This window comes from Sarcophilus harrisii, chromosome 4 (genome assembly GCF_902635505.1).
Source record: "Sarcophilus harrisii chromosome 4, mSarHar1.11, whole genome shotgun sequence".
Taxonomy (NCBI): Eukaryota; Metazoa; Chordata; class Mammalia; order Dasyuromorphia; family Dasyuridae; genus Sarcophilus; species Sarcophilus harrisii.
Genome location: NC_045429.1, coordinates 159286486 through 159306875, shown reverse-complemented (window position 1 = coordinate 159306875; position 20390 = coordinate 159286486). Strand labels below are relative to the sequence as shown.

Sequence of the window (20390 nt, the reverse complement as noted above, 5' to 3'; positions counted from 1 at the left end):
GCTGGTCCTCAAACGCTAGACTCCTCAGTATTCTTTCTGAGTATGAAATCTGGCATGCAAGGCAGGTCACCAATTAGGACCATTTACATCAATTACTACTATCTACATGGGTTAAAAATCTCTATCATTAGGCACACTTGTCAAGTCATTTTAAGACATATGGCTGCACCTGCAGAAGGTGGTAAAATTCCTTCAAATGAATCCTTGGATCAGAATGTACATACCCCTGGATCAAAAATATTCTATATAAAAATATTTCATACATAGTTGTGTACAGTACCCTTTGTTAGAGTTTGTACTCAGGAAATTTTATTTATTTCAAGGTAAATGTTTATTGAATATTCAAGCATAAAGTATTTTTGTTAATCCAGCTAAAAAAACTAAAGTTTGGCCAAGTTTATTTTAAATTAGCAATTAAATTTATTAAAATTTAGATCTATTTCTACTATTACTATTATCTATTATCATTCATTCTCCATTAAAATCCTAGGACACTGTCATGGATAGTCTGACCCTTCCCCTTTATTAACTCAACAAAATTTTAGCCTACAAGTACTATAGTTAGCTAAACAGTCAACAAGCACTTAATGCTTATCATGTATCAGGCTCTATATCAAATACAGATGATCCATGAAAGGCAACCCTCAAATACCACCGCCCCACAAAAAAAGAAAAACCACCTACCATCAGGGTTCTAACATTCTAATGGAGGAGATAATGTGTAAATAGATACATTCAAGATACATAGTGGACAGAAAGGACTTTTTAAAGGGAAGGTTTCTATAACTAGGGGAAAATAAGAAAAATCCCTTTCAGAAGATTGTGTTTAAACTGAATCTTAAAATCCATAAAGCCAAGAGGTAGTGATGAAGAGAAAGAGAATATGTGGGGCAGCCAGTGGAAAGGCATAGAGATGAGAGAATGAATGGCATCTTTCCCTCACCACCACATCCTCCGTCAAAAACATCTTGCCACCTGAATGCTCTTTCCCAAACATTGGTCAAGCCAGAAGTGCTTGGGAAGTAATCAGGGTGAACATTTTATACTATATAGAATTCCTTATCATCTCTCAATATTCCTATTCTTTGATTACTTATTGCTTTTGTATTCTTTGTGCAAATACAAGAGATCATGTATTTAAGGTTATTTTTTTCCTACCCTAAATATTTGCTTTGATTCTACTACCTCTTTCTTATCTTCTTATAAATTTCTTCAACAAGATCTTGAGCCTAGTTCCAGAGGCATGATGGAACCAGCTTATACAGGCTGATGAGAGGTGATTTTTAAGTTTTTAGTATGATCATTTAAGCCTGAAATTAGAAAACACTACAAATCAAGGCTTGATTTGTTGTGGTGGTTCATCCTTCATTCTCAAAGAGGACCAGTGATATCATGTTGCTGTTCATCTTCCTTCCCAAAAAGAACCAATGATACAATGATTTGCTGTTGGTCCTTCCTTCTTAAAGAAGATCAATGATATGATAAGGCTGATGTCTTGACTTGCATAAACTGGATTTAAGTGAGGCAGAGCTACTGCAAAGTCATCCGCCTCACTCTTTCTTCCAGAGATTGTTTTGGTAATTATCTAGTCTTAAGAAAATGATGGAGAGAATTTTAACAATGGAAATTAAACCTAAAAATGTACTGTACATACATTTTTGCCCCAGAGGGCTATATGTTAAACATTTACCAATACTGTCCTGCTCAGTTCCCCTAGGCAATTTTTATTAAAGAACAAGGACCAGGTTTTCTATTTCTTAATTACCCTTCCCAGGACAATCTTCCTGATCTTTATCTTAGTCACTAGACCCTGAAGAAGAAGTGAGGCTGGTGACTTTTGCATATCCCTCCTTCACTTAAATCCAACTTGCTCATAATTGTATCCTCTTAATGCCATGGTCCTCTTCAAGAACAAATAACAACAACAACCCTTACCCTGCTCCTGCTTCCCTACCTTTCTTGCCTGTAATAGATGCTGAGTTAATTAATGAATTGATCACTATCCCTTTAGTAGGCACAGTGCTTGTCCTGTAAGAATGATGGACCATTTTTTAGGTAAGACTTTGGCAAGAACAAACAGGATATATATGAACACAAGCTCCTTGTGGTCCTCTCATAGCTTTATTTTATAATTACCAAAATAAATTAGTTTTTATAGTCTTTGCTGATTAGAATTCTATTATTATTCAGCATTTTTGAAATGATGACAATATAGATGACCTAGTGAACTAGAATTTAATAAAAGCAAGATAGAAAGGAAATGTAGCATGATGGAAAGAATGCTGGACCCGGAATCAGGAAAGAACTGGCTTTGAATTCAGTCTCAGACACTAGTTATGTGACTTTAGCCTTGGAGAGTAGGAATATGAATCCTCCTTCAAAAACTTAATCCCTGAATAGCTTTAGGAAAGTCTATGGAACCTCTCTGTGCCTCAGTTTCTTCATTTGTAAAATGAGGTTAGACTTGATATCTTCTAGGATCCCCTCAAGCTCAAACTATAAGCTTTGATATATTTTTGAGTATATGAATCTATGAAAAGTCCATGGATCCTTGTGTATATATCAAATAAAGAAAACCAGGGGAATTGTGATAACAGCTCAAGAATATGTTTCAGTAATTTTAAGGCTCTGAATTGACTTGAGTCAATATCATGTTTCATAGGCATAAAAACAGGAGTCTATAATTCTGCAACCAAATTATAATCTTATTAAAATGCTTTCATATGAATTGATTCCTTTGAGTATAATCACTTAGAGTATTTCAGTAATATTAAGTAGTTTTCAGAGTACTTAAATCATGCAGTAGATAGAATTGGGCTTGGAATCAGGAAGATTGATATTCATGAATTCAAAACTGAACTCAGATACTTACTAGCTGTGTGATCCTGGTAGGTCACTTGACCCTGTTTGCCTCAGTTGCCTCATCTGTAAAATAAGGAGGAGAAGGAAATAGTAAACCAGTCAAGAAAACCCCATATGGGGGGCATAGAGAGTTGTAAACAACTGAAATCACTGAACAACAACAAAAATAGTTTTTAGCATAAGTATATATTGCTAAGTATGCATATATATAAGACTCTAAAACTAAAACTGTTGTTGACTTTGATCACTCAAACTTTATTTGATTACTGGTTTTGTTACAAGATTAGTGAACTCTGAATTTCCTTTTTTTAAAAAACACTCTTAATTTTTAAAATGAGAGTAAGATGGGAGAAAAAGATATTGTTAATATCAAATGCAAACCCAAGATTTTTTTGATTTATCATCATCATCATCATCATCATCATCATTATTGTTTCTGAAGTAATCAGTAAAGGACCAGAGGAAACATATTATATGTTGAATTTTCTTAGCAGATATAATCCTATTAATATTGGCCATGTAATATAGAAGAACTATTGTATTCTCTACATTTCAGTTATGTCCATTGGGTATCTGGGGTATTTCATGCACTCTGATATAATAGATATGTACTTACAGTATTTTCTCATTATCCTAGAATTTAATTAGACTGGTTTGACTCAACATAAAATATTCTAAAAAATTCTAGCTGTCATGTCCTATCATAGGCATGGATATAAAATAAAATTCCTTAAGAAATTGTAAAACATTATTAAGAACGTCAGCATCCCTAGACAAAACTAATTCCTAAGGAGCCACAACAAAGCCTGAGAGTGCAAGGACTTGTAGGTCAGGTCTCTGTTTTCCCTACTTCCCTCTAAAAATTCCACTAATTCAACAAAGTATATTTGCAGAATAACATTGTGAATTTCTACAATTCTAATATCCTATGTTACAAATATCTATCTAGATATAGATAGATCTGATTGCACTAGATTCACCAGGACTACTAAATTATAAATAGAACCCAAGCAGCCTTCTGTACTAGAAGAGAAATAGATGAATATAATGTCAGTTTATTTTATGAATTCAACTAAGTTAGTCTCTAAGCAATAAGCTTACTTACTACCTGTGTGATGTTGGGCAAGTCATTTGACTTGCATAACCCATTAAGTTCTTCATCTATAAAAAAAAAAAATTAGAAATTAGGACCATATGGCCTATGAGCCCTGTGAGCTCTGTCCCTTCCAGGCAACTAGATGATGGTGTATTAGATGAGAGTACTGGGCCTGAAGGTCAAGAATACATACCCTTAGACATTTACTAGCTATGTGACCTTGGTCAAGTCACTTACCTCAGTTACCTCAATTATAAAAAGAGAATAATAGTGCCTTTCTCCCAAAGTGGTTATGAGGATCAAATGAAATATTTGTAAAGCACAGTTCCGGGCTCATAGGGGACACTAGACAAATGCTAGTTGTTATTATTCCAGATCTCATTCTATGGTCAGTACTAAATTCAGAAAAGAAAATGTATATTGAGTTGTCCAAAGGTAGGCAGCCACTCCTCAAGATTATATTATACATCTTTGTGGAAATTACAATATTAATAAGCAACCAAAGAATTTGTTGTTGTTCTTGATGAAATATTAAAACATAAAATAAGGAATGAGAGGAATTTTTTCATATACATTTTAAGAACTATGGAGTTAATATAATAGGGCTTAACCTTCTAGAGACCTGGATCAAATGAGAGATTGGTCAAATCAATTTGCTGACCACAAACTATTGTCCCCAAGTTACACTAAGAAGCAAACCCAGCTGCATTTGGGATTTACTAAATACTTCGAACTTTCAAAAATATGGGATTCAATAAAACCACATCATACCTGGCATGTATTTTTTACTCAGAACCAAGGAAATTTGATCTGCTTTTTCCTAATTCATTTAAATGTTCATTCAGAATAGGATTATGCACAAGTTTTCAATTGCCCAGATGAGTTTTTGAGGCCTTTTTTCTAAGCCCTTTTTTCCTTCCTTGCAAGATGAAAATCAGGTTTTTCCGACTATAAATGAATCCAACTTTCAAATGGGTTTGAAATTGGGTTAGGTATTCAGAATTCATAAGGGTGAGCTACAATTTACAGTAGACATTCACCCACTGGTAATGACAGCAATTATAGATGAAATATCAAAATATAATCAGTGAGCTTGACTTAGTGGGGCATGTTGTTCAATGGAGGTAGGTGCTGATCTCTGTTTACTACTTCTCAAACACTTTGTTTAACTCTGATATCTCCAGTGGATAGCAATACCTAGCAGAGTACCTGGTATGTAAAGTTTAATAAATGATGCTTAATAAATGCTTGTTGATTGACAGATTATACAAGTGATCTGAGAAAGGATCTCTTGTGTGTTATTTTTCCTGGGCCGCAATCCAATTTATACTGTTTTTCTCTTCACTGTCGTGAGAATTTTTTTAAAACCTGGCAATTAAAAATGTTTTAACATATTAAATTGTAGATCCAGAGAAATGATATTTTTTTAACCTGCCTTTAAAATAGATCTCTTTCTCCCACTCTGTGGCAATATTAGAGCTGAGCTCTTCTCCAAGTGACATCTGTCAAGGAGTCGTGAGTTCCTTTTTTCTCTATTTTGAAAAGCTAATAACATGTGACTTTAATAAATGTTTCTCTTAAGTTCTAAAGCTTGGAGGATTGAAATGCAACTTAGTAGCTCCCTGAGATTTAGCTTAATTTTCTAGATTCAAATTAAACTTTTTATTTTTCATGTTTAGAATGATCTTTTTCTTTTTAAGCTAAATGTATCATATCCCCTGAATTTTAGAAACAGTTTTTATTTTATATCTTGATTCAATGCTTTGGGAGTTAAAGGTCATTGTATTAACTTTATTATATATTTCCTAAAACATACGATTTACCCCCAAAAAAATGCTCTTCTGTTTGGTTATGTGACTTATGAGATTAAATCTGTGGTGGCTATAAAACACTTGGTTTTTCCTGTTTCAACCTTCTCTACTACTAGAAAAAGGATAAAAAGTTGAAAGGAGCAGAAAGAGAAATAAATGAAGACAAAAATTCATGTGTACTGGTGCTCTCTAAGTAGACAAATTCTAGCCTGGGCAGCTAGGTGACACAATGGACAGAGCACTTGGAATCAGAAAGACTGATGTTCATGATCAAGACATGATGTTTCATGAGTTCAAATATGGCCTCAAATACTTACTATCTTGGTGACCCTAGGCAAATCACTTAACCGTTTTCCTCAGTTTTCTCATCTGTAAAATGAGCTGAATAAGGAAATAAAAAACCAGCCCAGTATCTCACCAAAAAAACCAAATAGGGTCACAGAGAGTAGGACAACTGAAACCAACAGGACAAGTTTTATGAATAAAAATAGGCCTTATAGACCAGTTGAAATCAAATGTCTGAAAGAAAATTCAGGTACCTTAGTACCTCCCATAGCAAAAAGACTAGAGTAGGATTTGTAAGAAAAACAAGAAAACAAATCACCTGCATTTATTAAGATGAAATGAGCCCAATGATCAGAGACTAACAGTACACCTTGTCAACTAAAAGAATTAAAAGCAAGTTTTACAAGACTACAGGGTTTTTCTTTCTTATTTTTTTATGTTTTCTACATTCTTCTTCCCTACCAGAACTCTAAAGTAACCTACTTAAGATGCTTCTAAGTCTTGCCCCCACATTTGGCCATTGAGATATTGAAATTCATAGAGGTATTTTTAAAAGAATTCTGAATGTCTTAGAAAACTTCCTTAGCTCTTCTGCCAGGGTCCTGTATCTACAGTTTCAGTAAGTTCACAGGAAGGAGACAAGACTTAATGAAAAAACTGAAATCTTCCACCACATTCTACCCTGAGAAGACATTTAACTTTCTCTAACAGGGCAAAGGCCACTTTAAAGGTGTGTGGTAAAGAAAGAAAATAGCCACCTGTTCTTCCCAGGGAATTGCATTCTTTTACTTGACAGTGGGCACTGAGACTCAGACTAGGAGACTTAAAATGATAATTGCAAGTATCTAAAGTATATCTAAAGTATATATAGTATATATAAAGTATTTAAAGTTGCCTAGCATTACATGTAAGTGGATTCTTATTTTTAAATACCATTTGATAATAAGAATCTCACAACCAAGAAGTTTCTCTATCTTCTTGGCTCTTTTTAGCTGGTTACCTGAAGACTTCATCAACCTTAAATTTGTTCCTTTTTGCATTCATTCCCCCTGGGCAGCCTCATTCCAAAAACTGTTTGATGTAATAATTACCCTAGGAGAGAAGGTGTTTTCATATATTATTAAAACCATCTGGTCATATTCATTCTCCAAAGACATTTGATGTTAAATTCCATAGGTCAGCTGGAGTCTGAGCTTACAACCTAACCTTTGCAGCTCTATTCTCAGTGGTCCCTTAGCAACTTCAGAACCAGTTATTAACCATTTCACTTTGGAGAGAACTCTTCACATAGTGTGTCCAAAAATCTTAATTAACAAAGGCTTAGAAACAACTGGTCTTGAATGATGTGTTATACACATAAATGTTGGGATTTTGTTGCCTTCTGTTTGTATTCTTTTTCTTCTCACTGAGGTTTCTCATCCCCTGTGATGAGAACTTCCACTAAGAAGGCACGCAAAGTGAAAATAATTTTTTATTAACATTCCTTGCATTCAAGCCAAGCCAAACTTGTGAAATTTATAAATTACTATACTGTAAAGTGCCAAGATAAATTCCGTAATGCTAAAGTTAGTATCTCAATGTGCCAGAAAAGTATTTACGTGTACATATTTGTGATATTCATAAAAGTCTTTTCTTCTTTTTTTTAATGTGAGCAGAATGTCAGTTTAACAGCTAGGCTCAGTGCCATTTATAGGAATAGCAAAAATAGTCAATAAAGCATTTTGATGCATCATTTTCTACAACTATGCTGAATGAAGATTGAAGGAGAAATGGCCAACGCAGTCCTCCTCTCAGCATAATATAGATAGATCTAGTCTTGGATTCAAAAGACCTAACTCTAAGACCTGACTCAGACTTATTTTTAATATGACTCTGGATAATTGTTAAACTCTTGAGTCTCAATTTATTAATTTATAAGATAAGAATATTAACATTCTTACCATCTATCTCAGGGCTATTGTGAGAAAAACACCTTACAAACCCTAAAGCATACTAGAAACATCATAAGCTATTGCCCATAAAAATAATAAAAATTTAATAAATATTACATATAATTATCATGTGCAAAAATATATACAGTACTATCATATACAATGTTTATTGTTGATTATATAGATTTTCAAAAAAAGTAAATTATTTGAAATGGAAATGTATTGTTTCATATTGAGTCCTTTTTATGTTCTACTGTATACATGAAATGTTTTTTCCTTTTCTCATTTTATATTTAAATTTTAAATGAATAATTTTTTTAAAATAAAGGATGTTCAGATTATATATTATCTTCAGATCCACTTATTATTTTATATTAAAACATATTCAAAACCACTTGCATTCACAAATTTCAGTTCAAATACCTTTTTTGGTTGATTCTCAAGAAAATATTTTGTTTGGTATATCACATTTATTTTCCCCTATAAGAGATAATATGACAAATGCAAGACATCATATCATCACACCTTTGATTGTTCAATATTTTGTCTGAGTATTGTACCTGGGGAAGTCAATGGCTCAGAGTAGGTAAAGCACTAAGCCTGGAGTTAGGAAAACCTGAGTTTTCAAGTCCAATCTCAGATACTTCTTAGCTGAAAAAATTTCTTTACCAAATTACTTTACCTATGATTGCCTAACAAAATTAATCCACTAGAGAAGGAAATGGCAAATTTCAAGTATCTTTGCCAAGAAAACCCCAAATGGAGTCACAAAGGGTTGGACATGATTAAACAACAAAAAATATTATATCTACTTGCTGATCATCCGCACAAATCATATTCATGAGGTCAGATTTTCTGGAGGTCTAAATTGTCTTTTTTGTGCAATTTAGAATTTTATTATATCAGAATATGTTGGTGATATTACGGAGTAGTGTCCAGCCCATTAATTATAAATGTATGTGCATGTGTTTCTTCATCAATATTTTAATCTCCTGATGGGCAGATATCCTACATAATGTTTGAAATTACAGAATATTAAGAGCTGAATGAAGCTTTAGATACCAACTAAGTCCAGCTGCCTCCTTTTGCATGTAAGGGAACTAAGAATAAGAAGAGTAATGTGGCTTGTTTAAGGTCATATAGTAAGTCTATTACAGAGCTAAAACTAAAGCTCAGATTTCCTAATTAGCCCTGTGCTTCTCCCACTCTCCATTGCCTCTTGTGTTCCAAAAAATTTATAGGAACTGATGCAAAATGAAGTGGACAAAAAAAAAAAAAAAAAAAAAAAAAAAAAAAAAAAAAAAAAAAAAAACAAGAGAACAATTTATACAATGATTCCAGTATTGTAAAGATCATGAATTTTTAAAGACTTGGGAACTCTAATCAGCACACAGTTTCAAAGGACTCATGATAAATGTGATATCCACCTCCAGATAGAGAATTAATGATCTCTGAAGTCCACTCTGAAGAGAAGATTGAAGCATATTTTCTTTTCATTTTTTTCTTTTTTTGCTCATGGCTAATGTGAGAATTTGTTTTGCATGTATATTCATATTTATTATAGAGGAGTTTTTTTTTCTTACTCTCTCAATGGTGGGGAACAAGGTGGAGGGAAGGAGAAAATTAAGAACTAAAAATAAAATTATTATAAAAATATATTTTAAAGAGTTGGATGATACCTGAGAAGAGATTGTGTCTGAAGTTTTTTATAGGTAGGGACACTAAGGCACTAGTATGGACACTGAAATAATTGACTAGGATCATATCATAGTTAATAGAAGGGATCAAGTTTTGAACCCAAGTCACTTGACTCTCCTCTGTATTATACTATTGGCTAGTAACTAAAATTTCATTCAAGTGAATTAATATCTTGTTGAATTGAAGCAGGTAGATGGCATAGTAGATAGAGTACTAGTCCTGGAGTAAAAAAAAAAAAAAAAAATCTGAGTTCAAATCTGGTCTTGTTACTAGTTGTATTACCCTGGAGAAGTCACCTTAAGAAAAAAGTCTTTGTGCCACAGTTTCCTCTTCGGTAAAATGGAGATAATAATAGTACCTACCTGCAAGATCAACTGTAAGGATCAAATGAGATATTTACAAAACACCTAACATAGTGTCTGCCACGCAATACACCCTTAATAAAGTCTTGTTTCTTTCCTTGCTTTTTTCTTTCCTTTTCTTTTCCTTTTTATTTAATAAAATACCTTGCCTACCACCTTAAAAAAAATTTAAAGAATATCATTAGGTACAATCTTTAGCATTCTATTATTTGCATAAATAATTCTAAGGCATTCCTTCTGAAAGAATTATACTATAATCAGATGACTACTCGGTCATCTATTAGCATACACGTATTAGAATATGCATGTTTAGTCTTGACCATTGGGAATACTTATTTAGAATACTTAAAATTATCTATGATTTCTTAGGTATGGATATTCCTTCTTATGGATTCATACTGCAGCCTCTCTGTACCTTATTTTTCCTGTGTGACTCTTCTATATTTTTCCACAAATCTCTCAAGTCCTAGATTTTTTCAGTCTCAATTTCAGTTGCATAAGCAGTAGTACTCACCAAACATGTCTTTTGTAAAAAAGAAAAAAATGCCCTGTCCCTTAAGTAAATACCAAAATAAATGCCCATGCTAGATTCAGAAGAAAAAAAAATATGTCCTAGTTTGGGGTTCAGAAAACAATCATTGCCACCTTGGATGATCTCTCCAAAATGCTAAAAGGCCCTCCTTTTATTGTTTTTATATAATCAGGATATTAATATGTTCCTTAAATTGTCTATCTGTTATCTTTCATAGCCACTGGGCTACCTTATTCAAGTCATTTGCTCAGTAGTTATTATGAGAAATAGTTTTGCTTCATTATTTTTTTAAAAGAAAAGGTTCTATCGATGATAATGAAGTTATTGGGAAATGACATTTTTCTTTATTAAAAGAGAAGGCTCTGTTGATGGCATTGAAGTTATTGGGAAATGATAATGGTATAAAAAATAAATGTTATTGAACTATGAAAGTAATGAACTAAGAAAGGCTACTCAACTTTGTCTTCATCAAACTAAATCTGAAATATTACATCTAATTGCAAATTTGGAAAAATATAATATTAGCTTTACAGAGAAGAAGGAACTAGGATTACCAAAAGACTTCCTATAGACTATACAGATTCCTTGAAAGAACTAGGGATGATTAGTAGAAGCGAGGTGAGGATAACAGTTATCTTTCAGATATTTGAAGAGTTGTCAAATTGGAAAAGGGATTAGGATGATTTTGCTTGGCCCTAGAAGGCAAAAGTAGGACCAGTAAGTAGAATTATAAGCAAGGCAAATTTTGGCTCAATATGAGAAAACTTCCTAATAATTAGAGCTGTTCAGAAATAGAACAGGCTTCCTGAAAAGATAACAAGTTTCCTGTCCCTGAAGATCTTCCAGAAGAAGATGAATGACCTTTATTGGGAGTGCTATAAAGAGTATTCATTCCTTGAAGAGGAAGGGGGAGGGGAGAGAAAAGGTAATGAACTAGATGTCTTCCCAAGTTACCTTCCATCTCTAAGATTCTATGATTCTGTGAAATTTCAGAAAGAAATTATCCTTCTTTCAATATCTTGTTTTATGCCATCTTTGCATCACTTTTGAGATTTGATTGGATGCTTCTGTTTCTATCAAATACAATATTTATAATTGTTGTTAGCCCCTACAATTATTTAACTACTGAGATAGTCATTGTCCCCAAGGAAACTACAGATCATTTTCCTGCCATACACTAAACACATTGGAAATTTTCTTTGAATTCATCAGAATAGAGAATTTTTCAGGAACTTAAAAATATTTCATGGGATTTAGCAGATTAGAATATTATTATATTAGTATGTCTATTTGTGTCTGTTTCTGTCACTCTATGTGTGTGTCTGTCTGTCTCTGTCTCTGTTTTTATTTCTATTTCTCTGTTACTGTCTGTCTCCTGGTACATCAAAAATTGATTTTATTGCCAAACCACCTCAGTATTAGTCTTGGATGAAAATAGGAAGGACCCAATGATAGAACAAAGAAGAAGAAAAATAACAGTATTTATATAACATTTTTTGTAAAATATTTTTCATGTTAGTTCATTTAATCCTCACAACAAACCTGGAGGTAGGTGCTGCTGTTATCCCCATTTTATAGACAAGGAAAGTGATAGAGCAGAAATGACTGGAAGAGTGCACAAAAGTACACCGAGCTAATATATTTTAAGGTGGGATATCAGTTAAGATCTTCCTACATTCAATTCTAGTATTTTATCCATTATGTAACCCAGTTGCCTCAGAAGCATAAAGCTAATATTTTTCATGTATAAATATTCCCAAACCTCATTTCAAGGTGCTTCATTTCAAGATGATGACCATAATTTAAGAAAAGCAATTATCTAGATTTTTTAATTAAAAAAGCATTTTCTTCTCTATCAAGTTATTACAAGTATAAGATGCATATATATGTATATATATGTATTTCCCCCAAAATTATCTAGTTTTGGGTTTTCCAACTTTCTTGGCATGAGTTAGGGAAACTTTACAATTTTTAACTGTTCATTATCACTAGGTTAAGAAGTGTGTGTATATATATATATATATATATGGAAACTTTTCCATCCCTTTCTTCCTAGGTTTTCTGTTATTCAAACTACTGTCCTGTCATTATAAATAGTAAATTTGATTAACCAAAAACTTAAATTATCCTTGAATCAGGACATGAAATCCTGAAAGAAGCAAAGAGTTATAGGAATCCTGCTTCATTGTTAAAGTTGAGTATATCCTACTACTTTCTTTGGAAAAGAATGTATGGGAACCTGAGGGCAAAAGTCATGGTATTTCAACAGGGCTAAAGTATACCTTGATCTCAGTGTGTAATTAATAGCATTTCTGCCAATCATTTCTAATATTACATTTTTATTTGGAATATTTATTTTGATACTTCAATGGATCTACGACCTCATTAAAGTGGACACTCATTCCAACAATACAAAGCAACCTATCCATGTTTTTTTTCTTCCTGTCCTCCCAAATGTAGATCCTCCACAGAAGGTCCATTCAACATGCTTTCTTCCAAATGACTTGATTTGAAAGACATATGTAGTGTATTAATTACATATAATTATATATAATTTTATATTAAAATATAATTATAAATATAATGCAATTTTAAATTCTATTTAGAAATAAAATATACAATATAATAAAATAAAATTATATGTAATTAATATGCTACATATGTCTTTCAAATTCTTTAATATTATGTAATTTTATGTAATTAGTTAAATCCTTGCTAGCAAAATCTCCCATGATCACTAATCAAAAAGTATATTTCCTTTAAGAAGTTTTCACTTGAGGCAGCTAGATGGCACAGTGGATAAAGCATTAGCCCTGAAATCAAAAGAACTTTCATTCAAATCCCACCTCAGATAGGTACTAGCTGCATGACCCTGGACAAGTCATTTAACTCAGATTGTCTCCTAAAGGGGGGGGGGGGGGGGGGGAGGGAAAGAAGTCTGTACTTTCTAGAATCTTTGGTGAGTGCCAGGAAGTCTTAATTTATTTTAGAGATCTAATTATTGGGTATTTGATACTGTCTCACAGTACTCATAGCACATAGTAGGGACTTCACAAATGCTTGTTAAATTGAATGGAAATAATCATAACCCTTCTTTCTCTGTATCTCAGTTTCCTCAACTATAAACATATACAATATTTTCTTTTTCTCCTACTGGTCACAGAAATTAAAAGTTGAAGTTGAATAGTCCCAACTAACCCATGACAATATTTGTTACAGCTAAAGATTCCACTCAGACCAAAAATCCTAAATCATTTATGTGTCTAAGTAGTGATATTTTTAAAGAATAGTCTTGTACCTTTGTAATAAATGTATGACATGATAAATATTAATTTTTGTGCCACACCTGCATTTTTGATTTCCTTCACAAGCTAATTGTACAATATTTCAGAGTCTGATTCTTTTTGTACAGCAAAATAACGTTTTGGTCAGGTATACTTATTGTGTATCTAATTTATATGTTAATATATTTAACATCTACTGGTCATCCTGCCATCTAGGGGAGGGGGTGGGGGGGGGGTAAGAGGTGAAAAATTGGAACAAGAGGTTTGGCAATTGTTAATGCTGTAAAGTTACCCATGTATATATCCTGTAAATAAAGGGCTATTAAATAAAAAAAAAAAATTTTGTGCCAAAAGAATTATCACATGGCAGTTAAGTGGTGCAGTGGATAGAAAGCCTGAAGTCAAGCTCTGAGTTCAAATTTGAGCTCAGACACTACTTACTAGCTGTGTGATCCTGAGCAAGTCACTTAACCCTATTTTCCTCAATTTTCTCATTTGTAAAATGATCTGGAAAAGGAAATGGCAAATCACTCTACTATCTCTGCCAAGAAAATCCAAACAGGATCATAAAGAATCAAACATGACTGAAAACGACTGAACACAACAACAAGCCTATAGTTTATCAGAGTGATACTATAAGAAAACACTGCACCTGTATGAATTTGTCGTTTTATCCATTAATTTACACAAATACATCATAAGCTTTTAGGAAAACTTTGGGATCACTAGTATAATTTTTATAAGAGTCTAAAAATCAAATCCATTTGCTTTTAGTTTCTTTGATCTCTCAGTTTCCCCAGACAACTTCACAAAGAGTAGCTGTCTGCATTGGTTTCCTCGTTGGTATGTAACAACTACACCAATCACTATACACCAACAAAATTGTAGGTTTACTTTCTCTCCTCGACTCAACCCCCACCAAAGCCCACAACATCTGTATTTGTAAGTAGTGATAATTTTTAAGGATAGTCTTGCATCCCTTTGTTTTTCATTACAGTTTCCTCTCTGATCTCTTTTCATAGACACAGCACACTCAGGGGAAATTGGTACCAAGAAGAAAGTAAAAAGATTGCTGAGCTTTCAAAGATATTTCCATGCATCCCGGCTACTCCGAGGAGCTATACCTCCAACCCCTCTGCACTTCCTGGATGAAGATTACCTGGGCCAAGCAAGGGTAGGAAGCCTTTCTCTGTAGTGCCCTTTCTCAGAAGTGTAATGGGCTACACTATGTCTTAACTAACTACTCTAAAATAGAACAGTCCAAAGAGCACTCAATATTTTCCCCTGAGGATCATCTAATATTTTCCCCTGCAACAACTCTATGCTCAAAGCCTGAGTTTATTTGTACAGCACAAAATGGAATGGAGAGTTGGCAATTATCAAGTGAATTTTGATTCACCAAATGTTTTTGCCATGATGAATTATCCAGCCAGATTTTTTTACCCTTAAATTAACCCAATAAATCCTCCACTTCAATTTATGTTATAAATATATATTTATATTCCTAATTTAATTACTAAATTCCTATTTATATATACCATTCCTAAATAAAGAAGGGTAGTTTCTTCCAGTTTCTTCCAAATTCCAGTTTGAATTCCATTGAATTCAAATCCTTTGTACCATAACTCTCCAAATATTATTGACTAGAGTTCTTGAAGAAGTTCAGAAAAGTTTCTCCAAGTAGTTTCATAAAAATCTCTACAATACCTGGCTGGAGACAATCTACTTGTTAGAAATCCCCACCCTGACTTCCCCCAAAATGGACAGATTGATATATAGATAAATAATAGATAAATAAACTTTTACTTTGTATTTTGCCCATATATACTCTCAGGAATTCTTTCATTTTTTTTCTTTAGGATCCCTAATACTTAGCATAGTTCCTGGCACCTAATAAATATTTAATAGGCTGTAGTAGAAAAAACAAAAAGTTTGGCAATAAGATGTCACAATAAAAAACCCAATGTGACGACTGGCTGGTGATAGAAGTTTGTAAACTGAGACATATTACATAAATGTAAACTTTTATCATCAATCCTATATATCTGTATTTTGAGTCAGTCTAAGGGATAATGCTTCCTAGTCTTAAAATGTATTAAGTTGAACTAATAAGAATGAGTTAAAACAAAGAGGGAAGATGAGAACTGAGATCACTCTTCAGGTTCTTCAGAATCGAAGTTTTCAAAGTATTCATGGTTTTCCTTGAAATATTATGAATTCCTAGAACATCAAAAATGCTATTTTCAGATTAATACATTTCAAAGCAAAATAAATTATTTTAAAATTGCATTCTACATGTCTGTTCCCTTAGCCTCTTACTGAATCTCCCAATATTTGTTGAATAAACTTATTTTGTGCTCATTACTGGTTTTGATGTCATTTTTAGTTAAAGATAAGATTTCTAACCAGGGTTATTGATTGTAGCTTGCCATTTGGACCATACTTATACAAATAAATTCAAATGAGGTAGAAAGATAGACTTAGACTCTTCTATTAGAATTAGGATTTATTCTTTTGGAACCCAGTTTTTAAGAGAATGTGCCTATGATGCTTCAACTGTATAAAAACTTAGCACTTTTTTTATTGTTTAATGTAATTATTTACCAAAGTCAGTTTTACAATCTGTAACATTACTCATCTGTTCTGCTGTTTTCTATTTGTATTTTCAGCATATGCTCTCCAAAGTGGGAACGTGGGATTTTGACATCTTCTTATTTGATCGCTTGACAAATGGTAAGCTATCTAAAAGAATTCTCTTTGTAATAGAAGCCTTAACTTACAATGATTTCCATAAGATTATTTATTTGTTACCCTGTATTACATTTCCTGTTTGTTTTTTGGTTTGGGATTTGTTTGGGTTTGTTTTTTTTTTTTTTTTTTACATTTTTTATAAATCTAAAAATCACTGTTTATTGCTGGCCAAACTCAATCATTCTTCTAGTGCTCTGGATACACATGGAGACGTCACTATATAAACAGGGCCAGATTGAGGAAAATTAGAAATTAATTTGTCCCCATAGCCTTAGTTTCCTACTCCTCCCCATTTGTTTTTCTTTGAGAAGCAGCTGTGGTATAGCAAAAGTGGACAAAATCTGAACTTAGGAGAAAGGTTGGTTTGAATCCCAATTCACTTCAATCTAAACCAGTTGCCTCATGTGTAAAGTGGGGATAATAATATTTGTCATATATAACTTATAGAATTGTTATGAAGGCCAAAACAGATAATTTACGTAAAATGCTTTAAAGAATCTTAAGATGTAACAGTTAGCATGTATGTATCAGCCCTTACTAATATATATATATATATATATATATATATATATATGTGTGTGTGTGTGTGTATATATATATATATATATATATTGTTTCTCCTAATAAAAAGTTCTATTTGGTCATTTATCTTTTAAAAGATGTTTTGTTAATTTAATGTCTTTTGTTTTTCTATCACTTTCATTTATAAATATGCCTCAACCCTATGCTCTTGATTATTTGTCATTAATAGCCCCAGAACACTTTTAAAAATCACAGGTTAGATTTCTTAAAGGACCTTTTGGCCAAATCTTGAGAGCACAGCAAATTGTCAGATAGTCAAAGGTATTAGGCTTTAATGGCAACCCAAACACAATGAGTGGTACTTATTTTTGCAACAAGTAGTAGTCCATTCTGGTTTTAGAGACAGGAAGATCTGAGTTCAAATACCACCTCAGATACTTACTAGCTGTGTGACCCAAGGCAAATTACTATAAACATCTTTTAACCTCAGTTTTCTTATCTACAAAATGGAAATAATAATAGCACCTACTTCATATGGTTATTGTGAGTAACATGCTATATACATCCTTATCACCATCATCATGGTACATCATCATCATTATCATCACATCATCATCATTATTAATGATACTACTATTAGGAGACAGGACTATGTGCAGCTGGACCATGAAAGGTATACAGGCATTTGTCACTTAAGACTGTCAAGGGTAAAGTTCCCTCCATAATTCTCTCTGCTACTGGAACACCTGAGATTAAAAGTAATTCAATGCAATTGCAAGAAACACTTATTATTTCAAGGAATAGCAGCATGACTGATATATGGCAGTTAGTATTAAGACCAAATTTATTTCAAATGAGTGGAGAAATGATAGAGCAATTAGGCATGAGTTATCCAAAAAGAGGCAGAAGAAACAGTTGTTACTGGATTGGAGAGTATTGAGCAAATGCAAGGTCAGAAAGTCATAGATTTAGAGCTGGATAAAACTTGAGAGGTAATTCATCCCAACCTCATTTCATAGATAGATAAGAGTCTGAAGAAACTAAGTAATTTCTCAATGTCACACAAGATAGGAACTGGCTCATCTAGACTGTGAAATCAGATCCTTTGGACTCTTTTTACTACACCATGAATAGAAGAGGCAAGACAGTGGAGGCATTAATAGGTATTTGGATTGGTTCTCCTCTCTTTATGATGATTGTGATTTGTGGAGTGTTTCTTTGAGTTTGTTGTTGAGTCATTTTCAGTCATGTCCAACTCTTCATGACCTCATTTGGGGTTTTCTTGGCAAAGATACTGGTATGGTTTGCCATTTTATTCTCCAGTGTGTTTCTATTTTATGGATAAAGAACTAATACAAACAGGGTTTTAAAAAACTATGATGATAATGTAATAGGAGATTTAACCTAGAATTTGTTGATCTGAATCACATCAACTGAGCTTATTGAGTAGCTCCCACTTCAAAAAAAAAGGGTAGCAATATATAGGCAACTCAACAGTGATGTGTTCCTGGAAATAATATCATAAGTGATTGTCATAGGACTTAACAAAAATTGTTGTATTAATTTGTACAAATCTATTTGATATCATCAGAAGAAATGCTTGGTGTACTATGGTTATGTTTTAGGTAGGACTTCATGATTGTGGTAGAAAATAAGAAGCAATGCAAAAGTGGAGTCTATCCAGGAGTTAGCAGGATCCAGCTTATGAGAGCTGATTGTAAAAACATTTTCATATTAGAAATCACTACAAATTAGGACTTAGGTTATTATCTTATTGATTATCTGGACTTAAGAAAATGTTAATTACACAGATTAAACTCAAAAGTATGTGTGCCTGCTCTTTTTTTTTTTTTTTTGAGGAACTAGCAGATAAATATTTACCAGCATAACCCTATGTTGATCTATAAACATTACTTGAGTTTAGAAAAAGTGCAGTAGAAGATTCAGAGAACAAAATCATCTCTATACTGGAGGTCCAGTAACTAGAGTCTGAAAGTGATGGTCATGATGATGATAAATGGCATTTATACAAAATTTAAGTTTTTAAAGTACTTAATGATCATTATTTCATTTAATCTTTATAAAACACCTACATCTACTCCATAATTTAGGAGTAGATGAATATCTACTATGAAAATAATGTGAAAAACTGACTAAAAAAGTGACTAAACAATTCAATAACACCAGATATTTGCCAATGCTCTTTTGACTTATTTTTCTGCTATATAGGTTGACCTGTGAAAATTTCTCTAGTTTTTCACAAAGAAATCTTGAAGACCCGTGTTGAACTATCATCACCTAATTGCTCAGACTCTGTTATAGTGAAGTAGATTAGTTATTCTGAATCAGATGAACTACTAAAATTTAAAATATTTTTCTGTGACTTCACATGAAAAGATGACACCTATCAATTAGCCCCTCCATTGTTACACCCAGTGAAAGAACTCTGGGAGATGACTAAAAACCATTACATTGAATTCCCAATCCCTATGTTTTTGCCCACCTGCATTTTTGATTTCCTTCATAGGCTAATTGTACAATATTTCAGAATCCGATTCTTTTTGTACAGCAAAATAACGGTTTGGTCATGTATACTTATTGTGTATCTAATTTATATTTTAATATATTTAACATCTACTGGTCATCCTGCCATCTAGGGGAAGGGGTGGGGAAAGAGGGGAAAAAATTGGAACAAGAGATTTGACAATTGTCAATGCTATAAAGTTACCCATACATATAACCTGTAAATAAAAGACTATTAAATTAAAAAAAATTAGCCCCTCCATTAATGGAACATGCACTTTAAGAGTTATAGATTACACCCACAATTCACAATTTCACAACATGGATTGTGAAATTATTGGCCATCATAAAGTGATGGCATTGGCCATGAATTTCTTATGCAAAGCTATCTAGGTTGTGTGGGAAACTGGACTCATTGATGCTATATTGTAACACTGAACATAAAGATCCAGACAAATTATATTTTACACTAATCCCCCCAAAAAAACCTCTCAACTACCTTGTGAAATAAAAACCAAAATGAGTTCCTCAATCATAAAAGGGAAGGGAATTTACATTTATACATATGCCAGGTACTGTACTAAGTGATTTATAATTATTATCTCATTTGTTCCTTACAACATTGCCCTATTGTGCATATGCTATTACGCTATTATGATGTGTAGTAGGGGTACAAAAAATAAGCATAAAACAATTCCTGCCCTTAAAAAATTGATGATCTAGCAAGAAACAA

The 20390-nt window shown here is 32.8% G+C and overlaps 1 protein-coding gene across 1 annotated transcript in view; it reads left to right on the top strand.

Moving 5' to 3' along the window:
- PDE7B (phosphodiesterase 7B) overlaps nt 1-20390 on the top strand; it is a 168482-nt gene that overhangs the window by 104694 nt on the left and 43398 nt on the right. The window contains exons 3-4 of the mRNA XM_031964224.1: nt 14884-15035; nt 16531-16594. Coding sequence (XP_031820084.1) covers nt 14884-15035; nt 16531-16594 — 216 coding nt within the window. The remainder of the gene's footprint in view (nt 1-14883; nt 15036-16530; nt 16595-20390) is intronic.